The sequence below is a fragment of the Heliconius melpomene genome, chromosome 15, assembly GCF_056956725.1.
Source record: "Heliconius melpomene rosina isolate 202511_hmr_F chromosome 15, ASM5695672v1, whole genome shotgun sequence".
Classification (NCBI taxonomy): Eukaryota; Metazoa; Arthropoda; class Insecta; order Lepidoptera; family Nymphalidae; genus Heliconius; species Heliconius melpomene.
Window position 1 is genome coordinate 5,221,690 of NC_140403.1, and position 17,511 is coordinate 5,239,200.

General features: G+C 34.4%; 2 protein-coding genes across 4 annotated transcripts; one reads left to right on the top strand and one right to left on the bottom strand.

The window, feature by feature from the left end:
• Positions 1 to 260: 260 nt before the first annotated feature.
• PIG-Q (phosphatidylinositol glycan anchor biosynthesis class Q) lies at positions 261 to 8,020 on the bottom strand. Its single transcript, XM_085198008.1, has 7 exons — positions 7,259 to 8,020; positions 6,996 to 7,121; positions 2,804 to 2,939; positions 1,897 to 2,041; positions 1,425 to 1,617; positions 718 to 832; positions 261 to 450 (listed from the first exon to the last, which is right to left on the bottom strand). The coding sequence occupies exons 1-7, from the start codon at positions 7,802 to 7,804 to the stop codon at positions 272 to 274; spliced, it is 1,440 nt and encodes a 479-aa protein (XP_085054134.1). The 5' UTR covers positions 7,805 to 8,020; the 3' UTR covers positions 261 to 271.
• A 577-nt stretch (positions 8,021 to 8,597) lies between these two features.
• Positions 8,598 to 17,173, top strand: LOC146531444 (putative RNA-binding protein Alsin2). 3 transcript variants are annotated; one of them, XM_085198011.1, is made up of 8 exons: positions 8,842 to 8,884; positions 8,975 to 9,069; positions 9,427 to 9,519; positions 11,192 to 11,290; positions 11,912 to 12,130; positions 12,789 to 13,001; positions 13,313 to 13,650; positions 14,097 to 17,173. In XM_085198011.1, exons 4-8 carry the CDS (start codon positions 11,195 to 11,197, stop codon positions 14,218 to 14,220), a joined length of 990 nt encoding a protein of 329 aa, XP_085054137.1. In that variant the 5' UTR covers positions 8,842 to 8,884; positions 8,975 to 9,069; positions 9,427 to 9,519; positions 11,192 to 11,194; the 3' UTR covers positions 14,221 to 17,173. The 3 variants fall into 3 exon arrangements, with proteins under 3 accessions (XP_085054135.1, XP_085054137.1, XP_085054136.1); XM_085198010.1 differs by having other exon boundaries at positions 9,427 to 9,505; XM_085198009.1 differs by lacking the exon at positions 9,427 to 9,519 and having other exon boundaries at positions 8,598 to 8,884.
• Positions 17,174 to 17,511: the final 338 nt, after the last annotated feature.

Below are 17,511 nucleotides of genomic sequence, written 5' to 3' on the forward strand. Positions count from 1 at the left end.
CTTACATGCTTTTATTTAACTTTCTGTGTTAATATGAGTGTACACTTCCCAGGGTCCGATTGACTACAATTTTGACGACAATGAAATTTCATATATATTGATTATAAATATATCAATATAATTTAGATATTGGTAATAAATGGCCGCCGCAACAAAATGGCGGATTAATTTTTTTTACACAATCTACTTAATATGCGTATCAAATGAAAAGCTTTTATTTGTAAAATACATTAGGAAAAAATTAAAGTAAAAAAACTACATTAATATTTTATTATATTATTTGATTTCCTGTAAAAACATTTGAAATTACATTACTCCATTCTACATGTTTTGGCACTTTAACTGGTGGTCTAAAGCTCTTCATTAGATCTTGAAATGTTTTGTTGAATAACTTTACTTTTAGAATTAGCGTTGATGAATCACTGCTGACCTCCTCAATGTAAATATTTCCTTAAAATAAAAAATATATATATTTACCTTAAGAGATTTAATTTACTTTATTTCATACTAATTATGGAAAGTAAAAATAAATATAAAAATAATTAAAGTATTTGCTTAGATCTTATCTTATCTACGATTTAGACCAAAGAAAATCTATTGTAGTCACTGTTCTCTGAACTAAGAGTATGTATATATAATATTATGTTCCTTCTGCCTAATCTGCTATATGTGGGATATAGAGTAAAGCTATAAAAAAAATAGTTAAACAATGCACACCTGCAATTTTAGGAGATTTCGAGATCCACAATACTGCTATATAGAGTGGGAGGGTTTGTATCATGTATATTAATTTAGCCAATATATATTGAACCAGTAGTGACAACACTCGAAACTGAAATCCAATAAATATCATATATATTAAATGAAATCCTTATTTATTATTAAAAATAATAAATTATAATGAGGCTGTGCCTCATTATAATTGCGGTGTTGACTTTCGATACTCAAAAGGTACTGAGTCTGAGAAAAAAAAGCAAATTATACACGTACAACAGAAAAGAATAGTAGAGGCCATCTGTCTGCAGATTCGATTCCTACTCAAGAGAATGAATTCTTTAATGTAACCGATAAAATAAAGTGCGGTGTTGAATTCTGCTATTCAACACATACTATCGTATATATACTATAGTCGTTATTTGGGGCAGAAACCAGAAAATGTAATGAATAGGTATGGGGATTAGTGTGAAGCTAAAACAGGCTTAATAATATTTAAAATTATAGGTCTTAAAGTTTACTTATAATCAAAAACTAAGTGGTTAAAAGAACAACAACAAGAAGAAAAGTGGTTACCTAGGCGCAGGGGCACAAGCGTGACCCTAACGTTATGCTTGTGGGTTCGATTCCCATTCGCGGTTCTAAAATTTCATCTGCCTACCCTCCTACGTGCGGGATACAGCAGCAAAAAATAGTGGTGAAATACATACCATAGTAAATACAATATAATACATAACAGTTGTCGGTAAAAGTAGAAGTAATATTGTGAAAGCCACTGTTCCAACAAACAATTCTTGATTTGTATATTCACATGAGTCTATGCCACCTCTAAGTGGATTATATTTTCTTCCTACGAATAACCTGAACAATGCTTTTAAGCCTAATATTTGTATGTTAAATAATCTGAAACAATTTTATAATAAAAATAGTTTTATTATAATGATTAAACAGCATCTTAGTGTAAACGCGAAGGCTATGAATTTCGGGGTATGATAATGATCAGGTAAGTTCCTCTCTTGGTGAGGTAAGTCTTGAACATAGCGAGTGTCTTAAAAAAAATTCCTTCTGTCTACCCTTCTACGCAGGAAGAAACCTTAAAGCAACATTATTTTATAACGAAAACAAAAAGATATACAAAAAATTCAGTGTTATAATAAATAATTATAATATGTGTTTTCTCACCTGGCTGCATAAACATATATACAATAGGAGTGGAATGTAGCAATGCATATCATATCAGATATAATAGCAGCTTGAAATGTTAACCCCAAGTAGCCCAGATATTGATAAATTTTTAAAATTATGTCCAATTTTTCTCCAGATATATCTGTAATTGGTTTATTATATTGTAGGATAATTCAGATTTTATTTTTAAGATGATATTTTTTAAGAAATTAAATTAACTTTGCATACAGCATGCTTCTTATTAAGATTATAAGATACTAAGCACAAAAAATGAAGCATGTAACTTATTTTGGATAAAATGATTTGAATTTAAATTAAACTTTCACATTTATATTATTAGTAGGATTTTAAAGAAAAAGTACAAATAATAATGTTTTTGTATTCCCTTTGTAAATTAAGGGATCCATAAAACATAAGGTAGCTTGTAAGTAGTTTTGTATTTTATTTCATTGTGTGTAAAATTGTTACTCCTTTTTTACCCAAAAATATAATATCTTTTGAAAATGCAGTATTGATTTTAATTAGGGTATTATTTTACTTAATATAATTTAAATATGAAATATATGCTTTTTAGTTAGTGATCTATACTAAACTAGCGGCCCGCTCGCGGTTTCACCCACGTGAACTACGTTATTATTAATTTCTGTCTCCATGACTACGTTCTAGTGACGTCTATGCAAAATTTGAGACTCCTAGCATTTGTAGTAAAGAAGTTTCATACAAACTTTCGACCCCAAAAACAACCCCTTAGAAGTCGAATATTGTAAATTCCCGTCTTAGCGAGCACCTACGTCCTATAAGTAACTCCTATGCAAAATTTGAGATTCCCAGCACATGTAGTTTCTGAGATTTCGTGATGAGTGAGTGACCTTTCGATTTTATATATATAGATAAACATACTTACCAAGAAAGAGCCACCACAATTCAACATGATATATAAAATATTTGCCTAACATGTTGTTAAATGCATTATTTAATTTAAGCCCGGCTGGTGCACCCATAAGCCATTTTAATAAAGAATACATCAAATTGACTAGTCTCTGAAAGAAAATTATCCTTTACTGAATATACTTATTAAATATGTGAATAAATTTTACATTTTTAAATATAAATTATTATAAAAAAGATACATTTAAAAATATAAAAAACCACTCTTCCGAGGGCGGGACAAGGGTCCAAGCCATCGGTGGCTAGGGCTCCAGAGAGAGGAACCTCCGCACAATACGTGCCGTCTCAAGTAACACTGCCTTCTGTATCCGGTTCTTGATCCAACAGCTAAGCGATAGCCTCTTAAGGTGTTGGTCGAGGCTTTTCGCTATTAGACCGTTAACCGAAACCACTATCGGCACAATGATAGTCGCATTGACATCCCACATGGCGGTAATCTCATGGGCTAGGTCCAAATATTTAGATTGTTTTTCTTTTTCGGCCTTCACGAAATTGTCATCATGTGGGATAGTAACGTCAACAATCACTGCGCGGCGCGCCACTCGGTCTACTAATACTATATCAGGTCTATTGGCAACAATATACCTGTCAGTAATAATAGACCGATCCCAGTAGAGCAAAGCACAGCTATTTTCAAGAACAGACATGGGATTGTACCTGTAGTAAGGTACCTCCAATTCTACAAGGCCATATTGAAGAGCAAGTTGCTGGTGTATTATCTTGGCTACTTGTTTGTGTCTATGCAAATACTCACCATTAGCAAGATGAGAACAACCAGAGACAATATGTCTGAGGGACTCCCCAGGTCGATGACACGCCCGGCAGATGTCGATAGTGCCATCTTTCATAATATGTCTCTGGTAGTTCCGTGTCTTGATAACTTCGTCCATAATTGCACAGACAAAACCTTCAGTTTCTCCGAAAAGATCCCCGAACTGTAACCAAGATAATGATGAAGCAGTATCCACGTCCTGGCCTACTAGGGCTCTATGGAATCTACCATGCAGCTCCTTGCTCTTCCATACAGCCATGCGATCAGAAGTAGTAAGTACTACAGGCCGACGCCAGTTCTCTTTGCCCAAGGAAAGAGGAGTAAGGCCTTTGTCAACTGTTACCACATCCTTGTGCATATCCACGTCAATCTTGAGAAAACATTCTCTAAGACTGCATACCTCGTGGTTATGGAGGTTCTTGACATTCAAAAAGCCACGACCTCCACACTTACGCGGGATATACAGTCTCATTACAGACGAACGCGGATGGTGCATTCGGTATGTCGTCAACAATTTACGTATTTGGCGATCTACGGAGTCTAACTCAGTCTGCGTCCATCTTACAATGCCAAAAGTATAGGCTAAAAGCGGCATAACCCAACCGTTGAAAGCACGCACCTTGTTGCCACCAGATAAAAGGCTGCCAAGCACTTTTTTCAGGCGACTAAAGAAACGCTCCTTCACCAATTGCTTTATGCTCCGCTCATCAATACCCAATGCTTCAGACATTCCAAGATATTTATAAGTCTCACCTTCACCAAGAGTTCTGAAGGAAACAGAATCTGAAATGCAAATATTATCAGATCTGATCACACTCCCCCGCACTACATGCATGCTAGCACATTTATCGACGCCAAATTCCATTCTTATATCACTACTAAAAGTTTGAGTTACCTTTAGTAGCCGTATAAGATCAGAACGTTTTGACGCAAATAATTTCAGATCATCCATGTACAGCAAGTGAGATATGACCTTACCCCCCCGGCGAAGACGAAAGCCTAAACCTGAATCCTCTAACATAGTGCTAAGAGGATTCAGAGCTAGGCAAAACCATAAAGGACTCAGACTGTCACCCTGAAATATACCCCTCTTTATCCTTATCGGTTCAGACGTTGCAGGAATATCACACTCCCCTAGATGACGAAGGACAGTGACCCATTGTCCCATACAAGCCTCCAAAAATGATCTCAAAGTAATATCAATCTTATATAACTCCAAGACCTTCAAGAGCCAAGTATGTGGCACTGAATCATATGCCTTCTTATAGTCTATCCAAGCAGTAGTGAGATTTTTCCTGTTCCGTCTTACCTGTTGGCTTATAGTTGTGTCAATGAGAAGAAGTTCCTTTGTACCACGGCCACCAGCCTTACATCCATTCTGAGTCGGTGCCAAAATTTTGTTACGAACAATATGTCCTGTGATTTTTTTATTCAGAATAGATGTAAGGAGCTTATAGATGGTAGGTAAGCATGTTATTGGGCGATAGTTTTTAGGCTCCGTGGTACATCCGGATTTGTATGACAGGAATGTTACACCTGTTGTCAAAAATGTTGGTAACGATCCAGAGTCAAGGGCATCCTGGAATTGTGTTGCGAAAACAGAATGTGAACTGCGAAACCACTTCAGCCAGAAATTATGCAACCCATCTAGCCCGGGACATTTCCAATTACTAGCATAACGAATAGCACACCTCACGTCAATTTCGCTTATTTTTATTGATCTCATTGGTATAATATTTTCGCACTTTTTCGCAATATCACAAAACCATTCACCCTCAGTGTGTTCAACAGGAGCCGACCATATACTACGCCAAAAACCAGCACTAGCATCTGGATTCGGGATCTCGCAATTAACCACACTATCCCCAGAACGTTCCCATTTCCTGTATACACTCCGTTGGTTCTTTTGAAAGGCACTATTCTGATTGTATCGATCCCATCGTTCTCTATATCTTCTAATGCGTTTTGCCAATGCATAGAGTTTCTGTTTCAGAAAGTCAATACGGTTTGTGACGTTAGCCATATACTCACTGGGCTTTAAATTTGTTCCAGCAAATGCTTCCGCCACAAACCGCATGACCCTCGGTCGACGAATACCCGACTTGAAACTTATTAGCTTGCCAATGAGGATTCTAGTCAGATTGATACGCTTTTCAGTGTCGTACTGCCATGCCGGCACCGTATGCTTTGATGCCTTAGTACCCCCTTTATTTGGGAACTGTACACCAGCAACACGACATACAGCTACAGCACCACAATACAACAATGAATGCGTATCAGTAAGATCGTTACAGTTGTTAAAATGACTTGGCAAATGTTGATCTAGAATCCTCACTAGTGCTATGTTACGTCTATGCATAGGCAAACGAGGTAATTTTGGTCTGAGATTTACCGGAATGGAACCATATTCCAAAATAGCATCTTTCAAGCTTCTCCTCAATCGCTCATCATCCTGGGCACTCACAGACAACTCAATATTACCTTGCGACTCAATGTTGGCGTGCTGGAACTGTGACCGGATGTCGCAACTGTTGTTGTTGGTAGTATTGACCTGCTGAAAGCTCAAGCGTAGCCTTTCCAGTACGGATTCATCCAGCAGATGACGTCGCTGAATGATCCGCACCCTGACCGACAGTCGCTGTGCAGTAACGGTAACTGTTGGTTCAAGCTCCTGAAACATAGACAGTAACCTTGAACGATACGCAGTGAGGTTAGTTCCCCCCTCTGTTGCCCTATAGTACGCACGCATGACACTCTCATTCAGTTGTTGAGACCATCTCATGCGAGGCACTTTACCACCGGTAGCGGGAGCCTTGTTGAGCATATCCTATCCATATCCTTGTTATCCTTTTATTATTAGAAATGGAAAAAAATAATAATTTTATAATAGACATGATGACAGAAAATGTTCTATAATGGTGAGAAATATAATTATAATATATATTATATTTCTGCAAAATATAAAGATTTAGTATATATTAAGAAAATATAATTTAATTTAAAGTTACAATTAGCAGCAAATGCGTCAGTCTCTTGATGTTGCTTGTGTTGTTAAGTCTCCAGAATGCAGTAGAAGGTGGGAACAGGTAACACTAGGTTCCCTCTGCCTACTCTGCTGTGTGAGTAATCTGTACATACCATCGTATATATTATACAATACTTATACAGTGTAGTACACTATAAGTGTCAATTTGTTTGTTTACCAAGGATGTACACAAGTAATGTTCAATATATCATGTCAGCTTGCTGCATTTTGTAGTTTTATTTTAAATAAACCTATTTATAAAGTTTCATTAATTAAATACTTAATTTTAGTGATTTTTACTAGCTGCCATTATGCCTATAATTAGTACCCTGTTTCACAATATATCTTTACCTCTAATATACTCATTAATAAGACACCAAGGTCCTTTTTTCCAAAAACAAGAAATTGTATAAATATATAACCTAATATTATATCCACAATAATAGCCAATAGCAGATTTCCATGTTTCATTGTCACCTAAAATGAAAAAATAAAAACTGATAAATTATTAATAACTCTGGTATGGAGATATGAGCTTTTTTAATACATAAAGAATTTTTATTTTAAAATACACTCTAATAAGCAAATAAAAGTGAAGTAAACATATATCTTACCTTTTCTTTTCTCTTTACTATATTAAAAAGCCATTTCAGTAGGTTACAATAATTATGAACATGTTGACCAAACATACTAGATGCTAATAAATTGGGACTATCAAAAATGGGATTTTGAACAGTTTTCTCATACAGGTCTTCATTATCATTGTGAATTAAATCTTGTAATTCCGAGAAACAGCCGTCATTGGAGTTTATAGTTTCAGAGCTTCTTACTTTATTATAATCATATAAAAGAATGATACAGTTAACAGTATTCAATCTTTCTAAGCCTTGTATTATTAAGCTATATGGATAGCCTCTTCGATCGATAATAATACTATTTAAATATTTGGTTTTCATTTCATAAGGTAAATTTCCACAATAACCATGAACTTCATCACATTTTCTGTTTTGAACTTTAAATATGTTTTTAACTTTGGAAAAAGTTGTAATAAATATTGTTAAGCAATGTGGATCTAGTACACGAATATAGCCTTTAAAAAATATTTGGCTTAAATTCTCCGGAAATATCGGTAAAAATATTTTAATTTGTTGACAATTCATTTGCGCCTTACAACTTAAAATATTGTTAGTGTTTACAATTGCACTATTAGTTCAATAACAGTAGTAATAATAAATAAGTTGTTTAAAAATAAACCAATAAAAATAATTATATTTATCTAGAATTAAAATAGAGAATTGTTTAACTTAAAATCTTTGGAAAATAAATACTTTGTTTATAGTTTTCGGTATATAGTTGACATTTAACAGTCAAAATCTGACTGATTGTCTAATGTCAATATTATGTCTATTGACTTATGTCTTGACTCTATGAAATGCGAATAATAACGTATTTTATCGTAAACTATATTTTATTTCATAGTGTATAGTAAAGTAGTATATATATATGGATATATATTTTTAAAAAAATTAAGTTCAGCTTCACGCTGTTTCCCGCACACAGCAGGGTAGGCAGAGGGAACCTATTGTTAAGATACTCACTTTTGACACTCACGTTTCCCACTTTCCGCCGAATTGTGGAGGCATTGCGTGTTGAGTGGCAGAACTCAACGCCACGAAATTTTAAGTTTATCTGGTAATTATGGAAAAAAAAGTCAATACAACTTACCGTAGAGCAGTATAACATGCTTGTATGGTAAAAGAAAAGTTGTAGACAACAACAGTAGGGTACGGCACAGTATTCTAGACTAGACTAGTTATTTTCTTTTTTTAGTATCGTCTTGTTTATTCTTTAGAATTAAGAATAGTCAATCTGTTTTGTTATGCGGTACCTGTCGCATATCTACGGTAATTATAAGTTTATATATTGTCTGTATTTGTGTATTTTTTTTTATATTATCTATGTTTATTCAATTCAAGTCGCCATTTTCTCTACCATAAATTTAGCCCACGATTTAAATTGGGTACAATCGCAATTCGTAAGCACTACGATCTTTGGATATAGTTTAATTTGCAAACTTTTCCGAATTTACGTTGACAAAATCTTTTATTTTTATGTTAATGTGAGAATATGTTTTAAAATCTTATATTATTTCTTAAGCTGGATATAAAGTGAATTCACAATGTCTGCTCACGAGCAAATGAGGGCAATGTTAGATCAATTAATGGGAACTGCTCGTAATGGTACGTGTTATCAAGAAGAAACAATTCTTCTCATTTTATAAACTTAAATTTTCATTTAAAACAATGATTATAGCCTTTTTTGCTTTGCAGGGGAATCTGATAGACATGGAGTTAAATTTTACGATGATACTGTTTGCAAATCGTTTTTACTGCAATGCTGTCCTCATGAAATTTTATCATCGACCGTAAGTATTACATCGATATAAATAGTGTTGGTTTCTGGGTGTGATGAATATCTGAGATTATCCAAGGAAATTTATTTTTATTTTGTAACTGATGTAAATTATAAAACTAACAGGATTGGCTCAATTATACAGTGTACTATCTCAGAGATTCTATTTGGGTTTGTTTTCTTATCATATACGTTGGGATATGTTATAATTTTTTTATATAGCATAATAGAATGAGACATGCATCACTCAAAACATATTATATCCTAATGTATGTGATATCATTCTATCATATCTCTCTAGTTTTATATTATAGTCCTTGGACAACATTACATCAGAGTGGCATTAACTGTGGTGAAATATGCTTTTCAGAAAATGCCCAACACTAGTCTTTATTGCTCATCACAATACTTAACAGATGAGGGATAGATTGTATGAGTTAGGCTGTTCTGTAAGTACCAAGATGTACGTATAAACATTTCTAGTTAGCTGATTGTGTTCTTACTGCTATGCAGGAATTAATTTAATCAATCTCTAAGGCTTTAAAAAAATATTTGTTCCTCGGTTTCTATTGCTGCTGTGGTGAGTACTTGTAAAATTATTCAAAAAATTTAAGCTGGGGAGATCAATTTGCTGATTGATTCTTACTTCATTGGGTACGTACCATGATGTTTACGAGGCTAGATTGATTATGATCGTCAAATAGAAAATGATGCATGTGTAAAAAATTTTAAAGTATAAATATAATATATAAAAACTGAGAAAAGAACAATTTCTAAATTGAGGGCTTAAATAAATATTCCCCTTTTATTGATAAAATTAGCACAAAATTTGTCACTCTTTTACTTCTAATTCCATTGGATGCTTTACCTTAGATTATTATATTAGGTTAATCTGCACCAATAAATAACAATGTACTTCTACAAAGTATTTCATATATTTGAGAGTGAGACCTCATACAACTATTTAGAAAATAGATAAAATAGAGTTAGCCCATTAAAAATTATTTTGACAAAACATTAATATTTTTTTACAATTTTAGGGATATGTGTTGAATGTAATAAGATTTACAATTATAAATTATGTTGTTTATACCATTTATAACACTTGCTTAAACATGTCCGGAAATAATGTACTTACCACTTTACTTTTTGTCTGAAAGTCTGAATTTTTATCTAAATATTTTCTTATGTTTAAAAACAAAATTGAATTGTTATATTATGGTTAGGATTACAGAGAGCGTGTTGCCACTGATTTGTAAGTACATATATAAGTATGGTGAAAATATAGGTTGGTGTATCACGATGAGCTGTGTTGGTGACATTGTATGTATTTTCTTGAAACAATTTAATTGAAATATTTTTGGGGTTTATTGTAAATGTCTACTCTATTGTTGAAATAATTGCATTATAATAGATGTCCATATCGCCAGTGTCGGTGCAGGCTTAGTGTGCCTTTTAAATGCAAAAATATTTTTTATACAGTAAACAGGGAAAAATGCCTTAAAATTTATGTGAATACTTGAAAAAGGTACTAGATATTGCTGTTTTATATTTCAACCAAATTTCTCATAGCACCACTGGAAAAAAGAAGACAAAAAAAATACAAAAATTGCAGTTACAAGGTCCTGCACTGACGCTGATGATATTTGGTAATTAAATAATTTGCAGCTGTTCAAATGTTGCGTTGCTTAAATAAGTCTTTGTTGTAAGAGCAGCGGCTATTATAATGCATATTAGCATCTATTTCTACGTTTCACTCTAAATTCTTTGATACTTCAATTATTAAATATTTCTATGGAAATTCTTTGATGCTGTCATGTGAGGGGTGTATGAATTCTGGGTGTATTTTGAATGACTTATAATTTTTGATTATAGTATGTTTGAAATACTGTAAACATCTTCACGATTATTCAATTATACAGAAACAATAATGAATAAAGAAAATTGAACTGAAATTACATATTTTATCATTTCATAATATTAATTAAATTTTGTATTATAAAATTTTTGTCAGTTTGGTCCTTATTCTAGAAATTATTTAATTGACTATTTATACTGAAACAATATAACTGTCCTCTAATGCTTGATAATTTAGAAACATAGTTCTATTCATGTTATTGTCATTTTGATTACAGCGAATGGACTTAGGTGAGTGTCCTAAAATACATGATCTCGCTCTACGTGCCGACTATGAGCTAGCTACCAAAACCAAAGACTATTTCTATGATATTGACGTGAGTAGCCATCTTTTATATGAATACTTGTTTACGTACTTTCTAACTTAATATTATAGATACAAACACTGCTGAGGCTCGATGCTTGTTCCATTTTTTTTTGCAAATACTACTGAACGGCTGTAGATGAAACTTTGCAGTAATATAAGTTAAATTATACTTTATTATTATATATTTTTTTAGCTTTACGTCGCAAAAACTTTCCGTTTCGATTTACGCCCGATGTTAATAATGTATCTTCTATCTCCAGTTAACGTCAATCTTGAATTGTTCGACATATCTATCCAATCTCTAACCTGCATGCCAATGAAAATGAAATACTTCGATAGGTTATTGGCAAGCTAAACTCAAAAAATGGATTGATATTTCAATCTATGGTTGCAATTTATGGATTAGGATTGATTATTAACATCGGGCGTTAGTGCACAGTTTTCGAGATTTTGAGAATTTATGACGGACGGACGGAATTTATTTCCCTTCATGGTTATCGAACAGTCCCGTTTACAATCTGACGCCATGCCGCTACGTAAATTTTCCTTTTGAATACTATAGCAATGTCATCCTAATAGGGACGTTAAACTCGAATAGTTATAAATATTTATTTTAAATGACTTCATTCAGGCGACAGAACATCTGGAGGCTTTCATAGCGGATTGTGACCGCCGCACCGCCGCCGCTAAGCAGAGGTTGGCTGAAACTCAAGAGGAATTATCAGCTGAGGTCACGGAGAAGGCCAACGCGGTACACGAGTGGGCCGAACAGATTGGACAAAAGTTGGCACGAGCAGAGGCCCTTGGGGAAGAGGGTATGGTTGAAGAGAGTGTTAAGCTTATGGGAGAGGTATCAGTTTGTTTATTTCTAGAAGTTTATTTATATTCGAATTCTTGATTGTTCAGTTGCTTTGTGTGTTCTTCATACAATTTGATGTTGATGATTTTTTTAACTGACGTGCTTATCTGGAAGGCTTGGCCTATGTCTGAAGCCATAATCAAAGAAGTAACAAGTCATAGTAACAAGTCAAAACCGCCTGTATACTAGAGACTGAAATTCATAACTAAGCTTTGTGTCTCAAGGGCAGTTTTTTTTAAATATATTAATTTATACTTTCGTGTCATGATCGAATCCAATCCATTACCGTGTTTAGTTCAGATATAGCTGTATTAATATTTTTGTGACTAATAATATTAATTCACTTAAAAAAGCAAAATATACATATACTATTTATTAATATTAACTTCACAATCACTTCACAATGTATCACTTCACAATATATCCCGCATGTAGTAGGGTAGCCAGAGAGAACCTTGTCTTAAGACTCCGTTTTCCATGTACCGCCCAATTTTCAAATTATTGTGTCTTGCCGGGCGGAACTGACGGAGCGGTCGCTTTGTTTTGCGACCAGAGCGAGAAAATCAAAATATTCACTAATTTATTCCCCGGAAGGGGAATCCAACCCACAATGGCCCCTTCATTTTTTAATAAAATTCAAAACCAACAGATAGACGAGCTACGCAAAAAGAAGGCAGTGGCTGAGCAAGATTACCGCAACTCGATGCCTGCATCGTCCTACCAACAACAGAAGTTGCGCGTGTGTGAAGTGTGTTCCGCATACCTCGGCATCCATGACAACGACCGTCGACTGGCCGACCACTTCGGCGGGAAGCTGCACCTCGGCTTCATTACTATACGCGAGAAGTTGGCAGAGTTGAAAGTAAGTTGTAAATGTTTATCTCCACGCTGTATCCAGTAAGTAGCAGGGGAGACAGGAAATTTTATGTTTAATCACTATATTCTTCACTTTTTCCAGACATTGTGTTGATTGGTTAAACTCAATGTCGTGCTTTGTTTTGTTATCAGAGATATTCAAATTCAAATTATTCGCAACCTTGCGCTTACAGTCGGACTCTGTTTCGGTGTGCCACGACGGCTTCAAGTTATAAATAATTCATATATTTTACTTGTCACTCGTGTAGCTGAAAGATAAATAAAAAATAACTAACAAAATGACATTAAAAAATACAGAAAACAGTCGAATCGCGTCGCGAGGAGCGAGGCGCGATCGAGCGCGAACGTAGCGGCGGGCGGCGGCAGTACGTAGGCGGCCGCGAGCTGGACCGCCGCGCGCGCCGACACCGCGAGACCGCGCGCGACCGCGACCGCGAGCGTGCCGAGCGAGCTGAGCGCCCTGAGCGCGCTGAACGCCCCGAGCGCCCTGAGCGTGCTGAGCGCCCCGAGCGTGCTGAGCGTCCCGAACGACCCGACCGTCCCGAACGCGCCGAGCGTCCCGAGCGCGGTGAGAGGCCCGAGCGCGCCGACCACCGCGAGCGCGTCAAGGAGCGTGATCGTGAACGCGAGAGAAGGTACAGTGTAGTTAGTTACAGTCCAAAAATAATAGAAACAGCTTCACGCTGTATTCCGCACACAGCAGGGTAGGCAGAAGGAACCTAGTGTTAAGACACTCTGCTCCCCACTTTTTGCTGAATTCTGGAAGCACTGCGTTTTGAGTGGGGGAACTCAATGTTTCCTCCATCCATAACCAGTCGCTTTTGATTATGATTTGATACTGATCTAAATTTAATACAATTATTTTTTCCTGACTATAAATAACTAAATACATAATACGTTTATATATAAATAATACGTTTTATGTATATACATATATATATATATATGTGGTATTGTTTTGTTTTAAGCACGGGAAGTCTTAAAGTGTAAATAAAATGTTTTAACAATAGGTTCTCAGGTTTTCTCTTCTTCTTTGTGGATTACAGTGGGAAGATAAAAAAAATATTATATTTTCCCGCAGACGGAGTCGCTCCCGTAGCCGCACCAAACGCGACAGCTCGCGCGAGAAGTCACGCGGACGCGAGCGAGACGCGCGCCGCTCCCGCTCGTACCGCTCAGCGTCGCGTGAGCGCCGCCGCGACTGAACCCGCTACCATCGCCGCACTGCACGTCGTCTTGTATGAACCTACGTTTTTATACTGTTGGAAAGAGTAAAAAATATACAAAATCTACCTATACTTGATTTCATATAGTAGAGAATACAAATCAATTTTCGAAATTTAAAAATAAATGCTAATATATGTATACTCAGTGTTTAGCAACGTTTGTTGTCTCATGAATTTTAACTTGATAGACTGTTAGCAGGTTTATACTCTAAGCTATCATAAAATATGTTTATAACAGATTTCAAGAAAGGACCGAGGCTAATTACGTTTTACTCTGATATTTTTTATGTATACATTTGTGTCCTTTCGCTCATTTTGGTGCAACAATGACTTGCCAGTTTTTTAATTTTTGACTCTTGCAATTTTTTAAAATTTTTATTGGATTTTCGAAATTTTTTTTTTTAATTTGTTCATTCATATTGCCATCAAGTCAGTGGAAACATATGGAAATCGAGAGAAACGATTTTTTAAACTCAAAATTGTATTGCCGTTCTTATTTTTTTAATTACATATACTTATGTGACGTAATCTTGGCTAGATTATTCAATTTTAAATTAGTAATAACTCATAAGCAAATAACATAAAATGTAACAAGTAAATCTCAAAAGGTTTGTCACATTTTATATTGTTGGTCTATTGTATTTGGTATCTAGTTATTAATATGACTATGTAAATTATTATTAGTAATCTTTAAAAGAATGGGATAATTACGTGATTGGTCGTTAAATAAGCGATCCGAACATGTTATGACTAAGAGCCAGTGGTAACCAGACATTCGTTATTTTATGAAAGTTGAAAGTTTATCAACAAATACCAGTTTTCTTCACATTAATTTATAAAATAGTTTATAAATTTTTCTTACTGTAACTTTGTTTTGTAGGCCCTTATCATTTATTAGGTTTCGGAGCTGTCTGGCAGTGGGTTAAAACCATGTCTGGCAATGGATAACGTCATGACTTAACGAAAACTAGGTATAATACCTAACCTTTATGCACCTTATTGTATATTTTCTTTGATCCTACACTGGTACGATCAAGGAACCTGTGTTGGTGGGTGTGTATGCAGAGAAACTTTCAGGTTTTGTGAAATAAGAAAAGTCTGGCTGCCACACATGCTCACTTGCTCTTCTATTAACAATTATTTTATTTTTCGTCTTTACTATTATGGTTTAAAAACTTGTGCACGTTTTTATTTTCTGTTTGTAGTTCAGGTTTCGGATCCTATGTGGTGTTTGTCACATGAGCCATATTTTGTCTTAATTCGTAATTAGGAATGGTAAAGAAATGTGACAATATTATGTTAATGGGTGTTTAGTGTATTAGATAGAATTTTATAACTTGATTTATTTGTATCAGGGGTTGAACGTATCAGGGACACACTAACGCTTAGTACCTCACCTTAGCACCTAACTAGCGATAAGTATGAAGAACTTTATGTTACTAGACAGAGATAAATAACAATTATCACAACACAGTTGCAGGAATATAAAAAAAACAGCTGTATATCAAATTTTGTAAAATATCAAAAATCTAATATCAGTAAGTAGCATTAACGAATATTCCGTTCATTCTTCTTCTATTTGTATCTGTATAACATTTTATACCTGTAACAACCCTGATATGTATTTATTAACTAAGCTTGATTGCTTAAACTCGAAATAACAGAAAACCAGCCAAGTGCGAGTCGGAGTCGTGCACAAAGGGTTCCGTACCATTATCTATCATAAAAAAAGCCGTTGATACTGCCCTCTGACAGACGGACAGGGGAGTCTTAGTAATACGTTTTACCCTTTGAGTACGGAACCCTAATACAAATGATTGAACATAGGACAATGTATATTGATTTCTAGACAATATCTTATTTTACTGTTCCTTTCGTTGAGAGTTAACCTATTGTATATTTAGTGTAATGGTTGGCATGCCAACTACTAGTACTGCGTAATTATAATATGTATAGTAAGAAGTATTGCAATATTTTTTTGTATGAAGATATAAGCTAGTCTCATTGGCTTAGTAAAAACTAAGAATAATTATTTTTCAAAGTTATATAACGGTAAAATTGTATGTGCATTCATTAAACTCATATTAGTCGGTCGTCGTTGCGCAGTGTGACAGTGTCTGACTGTAAACACGATGGTTGTGAGTTTGGTTTCCGCTCGGGGGATACAAGTATTTCCTTTCCTTGCTCTGGTAAGATGACAAAGTGCGAAGTGTAGTGGGGAATAACTTGCAGTATAATTTGTACATTTCTATATATACCTAAAATTGTGTTAAAATGTTTGTCAAAAGATGAAATGCGCACAATTCTGGGTGGAAAGTTGAACTATTTGAAACAAATACTAAAAGACGGCTTCTTAACATCTTCAATATTAAGGAGCTGTACAGAAATTTCGTGATTTTTCATATATAGTATAAATCATTATTAAGTAGTAAGTAAAACAGCAATACGGTTTTTCTGGTCACACATTTTTTTGTTTTATAAGTTACATAATTTGTTATATTTTTTAAAATGTGATGCCACGCAATTTAGGACTCCCCCCGCCCCTGACATAAAAATGACAATGACTGTTACTCTACATTGATGACACTTTAATGTTATTTTCTTCATCTCTTCTTTTTTTCACAATATAGTCACTTGTTTTTTAACTTGGTGTTGCCATTACTGATCATAGAGGAATGAGTGACACTTATAATTTACATGTAATTATTATATTTAAATTGAATTCTTTATGTTGTGTTGAATGTGTACTGTAGTATTTAATATTTTTGTTTGTAATAAATTGTATAAAAAGACTGCACATGTTTTCAATATGTCAAAATGGTGGAAATATCTTTCATTCATTTAACATGCCAGTGCTTCTTTGAATCTTATAATCTTACAGGAATTTCTTATAGGCTAATATTTTGTTAAAAATAAAGAGTAATATAAGGAATTTGCTTTTTATTACGATTATCCAAAAAATATTTTTATTTTATACTAGCTTTTACATGCGTCTTCGCCGGTATGTAAATATCTATATACAATTATATTATTATGCTCTTTTGTTTTAAAATTGATATTTTCTAAAATATTCGATTGATTTTGATATCTTGTAAAAGGCATTTTAATTGGATAATTATTGACACTGTATTGTTTAAAATAGTTTAGAAACTATTCTTTTATTTTTTTGTAATTTATAGAAATGGTTACTGCGGGTTTCCTTGGGAGATAGCTTGCATTGTTAATTACAACAACAATTGTAGCAAAAAAGGTAATTAATAATTGCATTTT

Bases quoted from the DNA above. Each gene is read 5' to 3' on its own strand.
- PIG-Q (XM_085198008.1), bottom strand. From the start codon at position 7,804: ATGAATTGTCAACAAATTAAAATATTTTTACCGATATTTCCGGAGAAT. The intron at 2,940-6,995 runs GTAAAGATATAT...ATTTTCTTTCAG, and splicing joins TATTAATGAGTATATTAGAG to AGACTAGTCAATTTGATGTA. The intron at 1,618-1,896 runs GTGAGAAAACAC...AAATTGTTTCAG, and splicing joins ATATATGTTTATGCAGCCAG to ATTATTTAACATACAAATAT.
- LOC146531444 (XM_085198009.1), top strand. From the start codon at position 8,824: ATGTCTGCTCACGAGCAAATGAGGGCAATGTTAGATCAATTAATGGGA. The intron at 12,131-12,788 runs GTATCAGTTTGT...CAAAACCAACAG, and splicing joins GTGTTAAGCTTATGGGAGAG to ATAGACGAGCTACGCAAAAA. The intron at 13,002-13,312 runs GTAAGTTGTAAA...TAAAAAATACAG, and splicing joins AGAAGTTGGCAGAGTTGAAA to AAAACAGTCGAATCGCGTCG.